This window comes from Idiotropiscis lumnitzeri, chromosome 7, assembly GCF_059441095.1.
Source record: "Idiotropiscis lumnitzeri isolate Australia: NSW breed Sydney's pygmy pipehorse chromosome 7, RoL_Ilum_1.0, whole genome shotgun sequence".
Lineage (NCBI taxonomy): Eukaryota > Metazoa > Chordata > Actinopteri > Syngnathiformes > Syngnathidae > Idiotropiscis > Idiotropiscis lumnitzeri.
The window spans coordinates 18,641,632-18,653,775 of NC_142397.1; the positions used below are offsets into that span (position 1 = coordinate 18,641,632).

The 12,144-nt window shown below is 40.0% G+C and overlaps 1 protein-coding gene across 1 annotated transcript; it reads right to left on the reverse strand.

Moving 5' to 3' along the window:
* Positions 1-2,191: 2,191 nt before the first annotated feature.
* Positions 2,192-11,478, reverse strand: LOC148333845 (phosphatidylinositol transfer protein alpha isoform-like). The gene is made up of 12 exons (XM_088300321.1): positions 11,033-11,478; positions 9,377-9,407; positions 6,597-6,742; positions 6,130-6,221; positions 5,957-5,964; positions 5,687-5,761; positions 4,628-4,705; positions 4,420-4,497; positions 4,224-4,334; positions 3,932-4,054; positions 3,017-3,064; positions 2,192-2,929 (listed from the first exon to the last, which is right to left on the reverse strand). The coding sequence occupies exons 1-11, from the start codon at positions 11,047-11,049 to the stop codon at positions 3,020-3,022; spliced, it is 804 nt and encodes a 267-aa protein (XP_088156447.1). The 5' UTR covers positions 11,050-11,478; the 3' UTR covers positions 2,192-2,929; positions 3,017-3,019.
* Between the last annotated feature and the right edge of the window lie 666 nt (positions 11,479-12,144).

Genomic DNA, 12,144 nt, shown 5'->3' on the forward strand with positions numbered 1-12,144 from the left:
CTATTACGGAAGAAGGGATTCCTCGCCTTCAAAATAAAAGCTTTGCAGATCACCCACCCCGGCAGGATTTACACAGAGTGGTGAAGCAAGCGCACTTGTTGCTACGGACAAGTAGAAGCCTGTTGGGGTCAGCGCTCACCCACCAAGAAGCTTTCGAACTCCTCGGCCCACATTGTTTGATTTTGTTTCTCACAGTAGTATTTAGGTGTTATTTAATATTAATGTTGAGTTATGTATAAGCGAAACATTCAAATTACAAAGAAAGAATGGTCTGAGTACACACACAATACAGGAAGAGAGGAGGGATAGTCACCCATTCGGTCAGCACATCAAAGAACCATTTATGCACCGGAGTATATATATATATATATATATATATATATATATATACATGGTAAGGTAAGGCAAGGTAAGGGTAGTTGTGAGTGAGAGTTTAGCATGGAGATGGCACTTGGGAAGAAACTGTTTTTCAGTCTGTTAGTCTTTGTTTTGATGCACCTGTAGCGCCTGCCAGAGGGCATCAGGTCGAACAGGTGTGAGCTCGGGCGAGTATTGTGATATTGAGAGCTCTGCTGAGGCATTGGGTGGTGTAGATGTCCGACAGGGAGGTGAGAGGGCAGCCAATAATCCTCTGCGCTGTTTTACCGGTCCTCTGAAGCCTCACTCTGTCTGCCTCAGTGCAGCTGCTGTACCAGGTGGAGAAACAGTAAGTTAGCAGGCTCTCGATGGACGATTGGTAGAAGGCCAGCAGCAGCTTCTTGTCCAGGTTGAATTTCCTGAGGACCCTCAGGAAGTGCAGACGCTGGTGGACCTTCTTTATCACTGCAGTGGTGTTGTGTGTCCAGGAGAGGTCATCGGAGATCTGTACTCCCAGGAACTTGAATATGTGGACCCTCTCCACACACACGCGCCTTTGATGTAGAGGGGGGGTGGCACAGTCTTGTTCCCCCTGAAGTCAATGACGATCTTCGTTTTTGCAGTGTTGAGCTCTGGTCTGTTCTCTTCACAACAAGCCATTAGTCTCTGTGCCCGCCTTTCACCGTCGCCCAGCTCACTATGCACCCAACCCATTCGGCCCCTCCCACATGTGTTGAGCCCACCGGAAGGGGGACTGTAAAATAAGCTGAAGATCACATTAACCTCAAGTAACTTTATGTAATCAGTTTGTGTCTTTCTAATCATGTTTTTATACACTAGTTGTATTAATAATTGCACACACACACACCTACATTTTTGCTCTAGAGTTAAGTTTCTATTTCCTTAAGTTTCGTTATGAGTCTGCTTCAAGCTCTAATAAAAGCAGAGGCGTGGGGCGGGAAGATGTCCTACGGAGCTGCTAGCAGATCAACTGCTCGCTCTCTGTCCCTCCCTCCCTGCCGGCCGGTAAAAATGAACAATCTTGCCTGGTTTCTTCTGGCCTTGGTCATTTCAGTAAGTTAGTAACCGCTCTCCCAAAAGCGTCAGGACATTTAAACCTGACGGGGACCCACGTTGTCCTTTCGGGCAGAGACTGGCTGGGCCCCATGGGTGCAAGCAAGCCCACCAGACGCTCACCGTCGAGCCGCAACTCCAGCGGGAGGCGCCGGTAACCCGCATCAGGGCAAGGCAAAACTGGATCCAGTATTTGTCATCATAGGGGTCTTTGGAGCCATATTTTTTTCTGGTCCCTCGCTTAGGACCTCTTTGACATGGATGGCCCTGCCAGTGGCATAAAGCCCCAGACAACTTAGCGGCTAAGTTTATTATACACACAAATTCCCCGACCATGATACGGTGGCAGCTCACGGAGAGGTCTAATGAGAAGGAGAAATGTCATTTTTCAAGCTTTTTTTACACCCAGCACATTTGGTAAACGAGGTGGATGTTGAAGGGTTAAAAAAATATGACGAGAAATGCTAGCAAGAAAAAAATCTCATAGTAAAAGCAGCTGGAAATATTTTAAATAAAATAACAGTGTCTGTATGTGGCCAAAAGCATCCACGAATTAGCTGCTCTAGGTCTTGTGAAATAGAACAAGGACTGAGGGTTAATATGAATATTTATGCATGCATTATTGGTGACTTTCATGCTGTCACTGTCTAATGTTGATGCTTGTGAAGTTATTTCATTGTAATTTGGGCAATTACGCACGGGAGTTGTTTCATGTGTTCCGTAAATGTAAACAGCCATATCCGATACGCAACTCAAAACACACATGTAAACAGAAAATTTAATATACACTGGTAGAAACCACAATACAGTGCATTAAAACCAATATCATTTCATCCAAAAGAGATTAGAATATAGGTTACCAAAACTTTGCAAAGCTGTCAGTACATAAATGACATTGACATGACATTAGCACCTGCATCAAGAAAAATGAAAACCTGTACAAAACAACAGTTGGCTCAACTAGCCATAACGTCCGCATTTCCCTCCTCTTCTGAATGAGCCTTTTAAAATGGAAATACAGTACTTAATATCAGGGAGATTTGGTGGAACCCATAATCTGTTTTCTTGTGGTCAATCAAAAGATGACATGGAAACCTTACAGAGATGCTAGAATGATCGTCTGTTAGCCCCAAACAATACTAAATGTCATAACAAAAGTGTCAAAATTAATATGTTTAATTGTGTTCAAAGATAAAATAAATCAAAAGTCTGGCAACTTGATCTTTTGTCGCCAAACCAACAATAAAATGGTAATGTATCAATCGAGTGCAATCGAGTTATGGCTGACATCGGATAACTGGAAAATAGCCTCGTGCCAGTCAATTTACAAAATTTAAAGCATCTCGCAAACTTGTGTATTGACTCTACGATTGTTGTTTTCAAAGTGCTTTAGAATGTATAATTCTAAGCTTGTATTAAGTGACTGTTGCATTCTTGGATCAGGAGGGGAGGGCTTGGTCCGCTGTGTCAATGGTAGAGTCAGCATGAAGAGCACCAACTGAAACGCAGATTTGATTTATTTAAGATAAAACAGCAGGCGAAATATCTGAATTATTATTCAACTCTGACAAAGAAAATGACTTACCCCTCATTCATCAAGGCCCATGCCTTTAACTTTATCATTTGTCCTCATCTGTGGAATGATACGGTTTAAAAAATTGCAGTGCAGTATAACAACCAATTTCATTTTAACAACAAAAAAAAAAAAAGTTAAATAAATACCATCTGTCTCACAGTTGATCGGTTCTACGTAGTGATGCACGATATGAAAATTCTCAGATAGCTTGTCTCATTCCGATACTTTTTTTGTATACTATAAATATGTCTGTTGAAGCAGTTTAAAAGAATAAAACACATCAATCTCGCTTCCTAACAATGTAGCAAGGTCTGAGAATGATTAAGAACAAAAAAAAGTGATTAGTGACAACGTGTAGTCGCGTGATTTGCTACTTTCTGAATTCTTGTGACTTCAGACGGTGTGGCGATCAGTACCTATTAATAAAGTTGGTATGGTTTTATTATCCCCACTAGTGTTTTATATACATTTAATAGTAATGCTTCAAATAATATATCACTCACAAAATGTTGTTACTTAGCAAGCATTTCAACAATGCACAATTTAGTCACGTACATGCATATTTTTAAAACGAAGGTAGGACCCCAAATATTTTAGTGCCATTTTCATGAGAAGATAGGCTTGTCATACTTTTTCAGGACAATACATTTTCCCCACAGTGTTTTATTTTTTTTTTTATTTAAAACATCGTCAATCACAATCATGACTGCAATTCGATTTGTGATTGGAAGCTGGACCTTGAGCCTAGCACAATGTAGAGCTATCCACTCATCCATGACAAAAGCATTTAGGTACTGAAAATATGCAAACGGAGGTCTTCTACAAATATTTTGTGCATAACCTGAGATATTCGTAAAAATGTTCATTTCTAACCAGGGGCTCTGTTGTACTTTAAAAGCAAAAAGTATGATGCTGTTCTGTCACCTGATCCAGATCTTTTTTTGTGTCTTCCTCCATTTTCCGGATGTCATCCATGGAAAGATCTATCCATTCATCAATCAAGCAGAACAGCTGTCTGTGGAAGTTAGAGAAAATGCGTCTCTCCATCTGCAAAAAAAAAAAAAGAACATTAGGGGTATAAAACAGAACACTGAAAAGATGCGCGCACACGCACGTGCGCACACGCACGCACGCACACGCACTCGCGCACACGCACGCACACGCCTCTGTTGCAGTTCAAGTATCAGACCACTAGATGGTAATATGACTTCCAAACCTTTTGAATCATGTTCTCCACCTTGGACTGCAGGCCCATCCACTTAAACTTTACTGAGACTAGTTTATAGGCACACATATGTGGACAGTCGGGTTTGCTGAGAATTTCTTCCTGCAATCACAAAGGCAGAAAACTCCAAATTGTATTCATTATGTCACACTAAAATGTTATTAATCTTCCAAATGAAAATGTATACCTTCCACTCCGGTCCCAAGGGTCCTCTTCCAGTTTTTTCAGACTTAAATTTGGCAGGATCCTGATCTGCTTTGTAATCCTTAAAAAGGAATTCATGTGCTTGTTTAATGACATAATATGGTATACTGTCAAGCAACCAAATCAGCAAATGATCTCTTGAGTGAACTGAGATGAAATCTGTGCAACTCCAAGTTGGCTTTATTTCTTACCTTGTCAAGGATGTCTTTTCTCTGAGCAATGTCGATGTGTACAACCTGCGCTTCATTCCAATTCTCGATTCCATGTATCTGCAACAAGGCATCTAAAATCAGGCCTTTGTGAAGTTGATTCACTTGCAAAAAATGCATGTGCATATAAATAAATTACACCGTCAGTAAATGATGGCATAATTGCCCCGGTTATTTTTTAATTTACCGGTCTAAATATCAACTAAAAAAAATGTAGATGCGATTGCCCCCCCCCTTCATCTGTGTAGATTCTCAGTAAACCAGGTTATAGGGATCTGCAAACGTTGACTCAATGTTTCATGTTATGTGTTCTGTTGTATATTTATATTTATTTTGTAAAGCACTTTGTTACAGCTGCAGCTGTTGAGAAAACGCTCTAATAATAAAGATATATTGTACTGTATTACAATTCTACAAATTATACTTCGTCTATGAAATGCAGATTCAGAAAACGTTTTGTCTGAGGTCCAAATCCTACCAAATTTTGTATATGAAAAGCTTCCATATTTTTGGGATGGTAAAATGTGTTTTTATCTGGAAACTGCCATCATCAAAATGAAGTCTTCAAATGTTTCACTATGTGTCGTGAATATAGAAAGTTTCACTTTTTTAAAATTGAACCCCTAAAGTGACTCAAGTTTCCATACGTTTCTAGTTTTTGATGCAAGGGTATATTTTTTCTCATCTGCTTGTAGATTTACATTTTTGCATTACATCTAAAAATATATGTAAAAACAGTACATATGGAAAAAGCGTTATTGTTGCAGATGGATACTGTAATATATTAAAATTGTGTGGGGACTGTAAAACTTCAGTTCTGAATTGAACTATGAAAACAAACTTCTTCACACTATTCAACTTTATTTAGACATCCTTATGAAAATTCAGGTGAAGGAATAAGAGGGCGTGTAGTGATAGGTTTGTTTCGATCCATCTAATCTAGTTAACATAACACACGCCAATTACAACCGAAACGTGAAAGCAACTCTAGGACGTTTGTAGATTATATACAAAGCAACAAAAGCACATTCCACGACTTACATTCTCTTGCTGTCCCATGTCCGGCTTGTGCCAAGTCTCAACTTTAATTTCGAAATTGTCCTTCATGTATGAATTCTGGAAAAATGGAGCAGATTCCAGAGCATCAGTCACATTCCAATGCACTCTGTGAATTTGCCGATTTTAAACGCAAGCATTTGGATGTGCGCTTATCAAGTGTCAAGCTACATCACAACAAAATTTCATTTTGTCTGCCAATGTGAGCATGTTTTATCAACAAGAGTTTCAAACGCAAAGAAAACGATTACTTACAGTGAGAACTTGATCAGCATTGTCCAGGTGTGATCGATAGTGGACAGTAGAGAATTTTAGTTACTACATGCAGTATATAATCCTATTCATAATTCTTTTAATTCAGATACTTAACAGCCACACTATGAATCGACACCGAAAAGTTATATTTTGTAGCATTCAGTGGCACTCACCGGTTTTGCAGTAGGGATACGCATTCCAGGCCCTCTCGTGAATCTCAAGAGCTCCCTTTGGCGCAAGCACACGCAGGAGGTGGGGCACTTTACTGTAGAGAAAAATAGGCCAGCACATTTTCATGCAAATCATGCACACAAACAAACCTTGAATTCATATGTTGAGATGGATTAATTCCAACTGCCCATTCAAGTTAGCTTGAATAAAGCTAAAAGCTAGAATATTGAATTCAATTAATTTAACGGGTAACAGCTTGGTCATGATTTCAGCATACCAAAGTACCTAAAACCAGTGGAAGGTGGTACTGCTTGTTAGGGAAGGCCAAAGTCCAAAACAAGATCAATCAACGCCTTCAATGCTTCCCCCGATCAGAATGAGGGCGTTGATCTTGTGAATGGCACCCAAGCAAAGGAACTTTAGCTCCTTGTGGCCCAGTGAATGTTCATGTAGTGGTGTGCAAAGTAACCTGCTGATGTGGTAGATCTTGTGGGTATACTGTCCCTTCTCGCCATCTTTCTCATAGGGCTCATTGATCAACACTTCAACACCCTCGCCACCACCGGTCTCATTCTTGCTGGCTTCTGCTACTGTATACAGTTGGCCCACTTGATACTGCAAGAGAAGAACATTTCATTTACCCCATTTTTTTTTAAGTATAAGTCACACTTTCTCATCAGATTTGGATGCTCTTGCAACTTATATGCAAGTGTGACTTGTATATCGCATAGATGTGCATTTATTCAAGGAATGTTTTCACAGTTTTTGCTTTTTCTTTTATGTGATTCCATTGCTTTAAGCGGTTTCTAGTAGTTAGGTCACAGACATTTACTTCTGTTTCTTCCCATTAGGTCTTCATTTGTTTTGCTGTACATTTTCTGTGTTTCAGACATATTGCATGAAGTTTTCCATCTTGATGCTTTGATGAATTGTTTGGGCTTGCCAGTATGCTTGCCTTTTTTGTTTGTCCTTGGTCTAGATTTTACAAACAACTCACTGTGAACAACCGACATCTTTTGCAAAATTTAGTTATGATTTACCTTCTTAAAAGGACACTTGGATGAGCTTAACATTGGCACTTATATAATGGGTTTAAATGTGAAATGTACTAAATTCTACCCCCCTAAAAGACTCTTTTGCGATGCAAGTTAATTATTAGTTTAATAGGCGCAAGCACCCCCGCGACCCTAGTGAGGAGAGGCGATACAGATAATGGATGAATTTATTTCTTTTTTTTTTAAAGGAGATTCATGACAAAATGGCACGTCCCCTTTGGAGCTCAATTTGTTATTTTTTTCCGGTTTCAGGGTCTACGTCACAGCAGGGAGGCAAGCGAGGTAATACTGCTTGCTTTGTCAGTTCTGTTGTCTAAGGCGGCGACCGAACACAACCAAAATGCAAATGCACATTACTACTCTTGTCCAGGTCAACTTGTAGAAGTATAAAAACATTCTGCATCAAATGTGAGCTCAAGTGATCACCTCCAGAAAAATAAAAAATACCGTGCCAATCAGATCTCCACTTACACAGGCTGACGCGGACAAGAGAAAGAATGCGCACATGAGAACCGGACATTTCGCTACGCTAAGGTTGTGTCAACTCTTAGGAGGCAGATGGGGGCTGGCATGGACGTTTATCCCTCCCATTTCCTTCAGAAATGGATGGCTGGACGGACAGACAAACTTTGAGATATTCAGCGCACAAAAGGTCCAGCGAGGAGGCTGACTCCACAGCCGAGTGCGGCCGCACTGGAACGCACAATTTCGGCTGTCATGTTTCAAACTGGACGGCATGTTGTAGGTTGAAAAACTGGAGTTAATCCTCATCCAAATAAATGTATATACTCATTCACACTTCTCATTTCCACAGTTCCTAATTCTCATGAATCAGATATGGAAGTGAAGTGGACATAGGTAGGTATGTCTACATCAATTTTGGTGCCAATTGATCACCGTTGTTATAAGCAATGAAAGTACAATGATTTCCAATGAAGAATTTGTTTTTGGTCCCTTCAGTAACTCTCGCAGGAACATGGGGAGAGTGAAGGCGGGTGTGGCCATATTCTTCATTAAAAGTAGGCATTTTTCAAGGCGGCACTTATTTCCTAATTTCTCCAAGAGGAATAAATGAAAGATAACTAATTTCAGTTTTCTGATAAAAAATATATAAACTGAGCTTGTTAGGGAAAAATGGTCCATCTTGGCTGGCTAAATCGTTTATGTCTAATAATGCTCTCCTTTGACATCTGTCGGGTTGTAGTCACGATTCATGTCAGTCCATTTGGTGCAACATCTTCTCAGGACTGGTTTACGTGTACATCTAAAAAGTGACAGTGATCGATTTGGGAAAGGTTACTGGCTATCTTTCGTTCGTAATCTGGAAAAACATGTTTTCTCTTGAATGAAGAGGAGCTGTCCATCTGAGGTTGAGTTGGAACTTTGGAATGTCACTCGCCACGTATAACCAGAATGTTTCCTTTTCTTCCTAAAGGACATGATCCAAGCCTCTGTGAGATTTCAGGGCTACCAGTTTACATTCAACTGCAATCAGCAAACAGGTTTAACTTGTTACAGTTGGTCTGAACATGTTGCGCCAATATGCTCACTCTTTCAAGAAAAAATTCAAAAACTTCTCCATGTGCTGAAATATTACAGATAACTACAAAGTCGTAATTTTAGATCACATGTATCCAACAGGCACATGCCAACTGAGTGAGTTGTTGTTCATTAAAGCTATAATCCTCCAAACCTAAATAACTGAAGTGACAATTAAATAGTTGTCATATCTCAATCAAAATTGAGGGAAAAAAAATCTCAAGTACTGTTACACAAAATTTGACTGTGAGCAAAAATAAAGAGGCTATTGTGTGAGACAGGATTTGAGATTAATGAGTAGAAAGAGAAAATAACTTTAAGTGCTTCATTACAACATATTGAGCAAATATTATTTAAGGTATGGTTGCTTGTAGTGCTGGCATGCATTCCCAACCGGCACCCAAATTATACTTGATTCATTTAAACATCAAATGTGACAACACCCCGTGCCCATGCACACCTTATGACTCATTTACCAAAAACAGTGGGATAGCTTTATATCCTGAAATGCTTCACCACTTCAGCATAAATGCCTTTAGCCCAGAGAAAAGAAATCGTTCCATTAACACTGGATGGACTATTTTGCAATCATCAGAATTGACTAACATCAAACTTGATCGTCCTTGACAAAATGAGTACATAAGGAAGTCTTTACCTCATCCACTGAAATGGGCAGGACAATTCGGCTAGGAGAGAAACACAAACATCAGATATTAAAACACTGCAAAATGTCAAGAAAATGTCTAAAAATATTGAAATCATTCTTCAACTTCCTTCCAAAGATTTTTAACTAAATCTAACTAATTGACAAATGTCACAGCTGAAATCTGACCTGTAACACAGTGGAAATTGCAGAGACCAGCAAGAATGAGCAGGAACATTTGATGACTTGGTGTGCGAAGACCAGAGGTGCACAGCTTTGCTTTCTTTGCTGGCCTAAACACCATAAGAAGCACTGACCTATATTTACAATCTAAAATTTTAAAAATACTAGTTCCATTAAATTGTGTATATTTATTCCCAACCACCCATTCTTATAATTTGTGAGTACTTTTCAGACTTTTTCATAATTTAACTTGATGTGCTGCCATGTCAATGTCATTAATGTGTGCAGGACCTTCACAATCAGTAGTGTAGGACCATTTCGATTGTTAGCACCAATAATACCGCAAATTCATCCTCAAGGGGCCAGCTGGGGCTAGCAATTTGACCTCAATGAGGTCAGTATTTTTCCCATCCTCTGATTGGAGCAAAGCGAGTTCCAATGGCAAAACATGTCGGTGTCTGCCATCAATGGTATTTATAATAAATGCCCCCTCCGGCATATTCCCGGTTCTGCGCCTGTGGATTCACCTATTTGGAGATTTTCTTTTCTTTTCAATATTTTTGTTTGTTTGTTTTTCTTAAGCCAACAAATGAAAATGTAGTCTGTGTTAAAAGCAGGTTGTCTCATTCTTTATAGTTCAAAACTGGGGGGTTTAAATCAGGACTCAGCTTTTGTGTGATACAATTATGCTTTCCGCCAACTCCCACTTAAAGTTATACTAAACAAGTTTCACAGAAACCTAAAGAGGAGGAAGGACGAATGAACAAACAAATGATGACAAAAGACAAAGGCTTGGTCTATAAACCATGCACAGTATTGTGTGTTTGAGTCCCATTTAGAGGATTCCCATGCTGTTCAACATCTTACCTTATCAAATCAATTACCAGCAACAGACGTTTGATTTTCCATGTAAGAATCAAAGGTCAGTTGTTTTAAAACACCTAAGGTTAAATATCACTAAATAAATGCGCAATAGTTTTGATAGCAAATCTATTCTTAGATTGAGGCTGGCGTTTCTGGGTGTAATAATTTAACGTGTCTGCTCTTTTCAATGCACTTTGTACTGTGGTCAGGTGACCGCTAAATACTCGATGTGAACTTAACTAATGATACTTTTATTGGATAATTTGGCAAAAATAATATTGAGTGAATTTACGTTATAAATAACAACGCAGTGAACAGCGAAACCATTCATGTCAGTCATCTCGAAAATCCATTCAAAGTAGCGAAGTAAGCTTCCTGTTTAATTACGTCGCTGTGTCACGGGTTCGGAGACGCCATTGAAGTGTACGCTGCTTAAGATCGAACTAATTTACAAACATTTGGGAAAACAATTACTCAATTGAAAATAGACTATACTTTCAGTTTCAATCCAATAACCCGGTGAACGCACTGAATGAAACTACAGCAGAGGCAGCGAACTCCGCAACTCATAGAAACACTCACACAGGGAAAAGAAATTTGAAACGACAGCAAGTTACTCACTATTCTCGAATCAACATGTTGAGAATGCCTTTATCCGAGCGAGAGGATGTAAAGCCCCGAGCAGCTTCTTCAAAAGTGTTCAAAGTCGTCAATTTAGCGTCTGCCTCTCCTGACGCCGCTGTCTTCCTTCCACGCTTAAAAAAAGTAGACCCACTGAAGGAGGAAGGAGGGGCCGAGACTGCCACCTAGTTTCAGGTAACTCTGTCGTCGTGCTGCGCTCACGTGTCACCGGAAGTGTACAAAAATGATGAGGCGCAGTTAGGGACTGAATTCAGGAAGAGCGCTCATACACATAAGTCAAACGTTCCTTATATACACGCACACTAGTGAAACAAGCTCATACACATTGGTGAAACGAATTTTTGGTTGCTCATTCACACAACTGAAGCGCACTCACACACCTAAGTGAGACGTTCTCCTACACGTCGTCTAAATTAGGGGGTCTTCAAGCCTGTTCCTCGGGGGCCGGTATCCTACCTGTTTTCCAACGCTCCCTGCTGCAACACACCTGATTGAAATAATCAGGATCGTTATCTAGCTTCTGCAGACCTTGCTGATTATTTGAATCAGGTGTGTTGCAGAAGGGAGCGATGGAAAACGGGCAGGTCCTCGAGGAACAGGATTGAGGGCCCTGGTCTAAATTGTTTCTCATATTCAATACAAGCAGAACACGCCCCATCCCAGACGCCCAAACCACGACTCCGACTTTACAGCGTGGCTCTCTACACTAAATCAGCGTCATGTACCGACTTTCCGATGGCCAATGCAGATTGGGGTGTTGAGGCCTTTGGAGGTAACGACTTAAATTGTGGCAGTTTCATTTACATTCATTTTTTTTTTTGTGTGTGTGGAAGGAAATAAAAACTACCTGGGTACATTTGGTGCAGCAAATGTGAATGCAGCAAGTTTATGTCAGTGTTTTCAGGTGAAGGCCCAATCTTGCTCCAACACATTCTACCACCTGCAAGTACATTAGTACCTGTTTACAAATTTCTATCACAATAAATTATGCATTTCATATTTACACAGTGAGTAGTTCTGGTTCTTTGGGAAGGGAATAGCACATATGGTATGGGAAAGGTAGAGTCAAGTCCAACCTGTTTATTATGAGG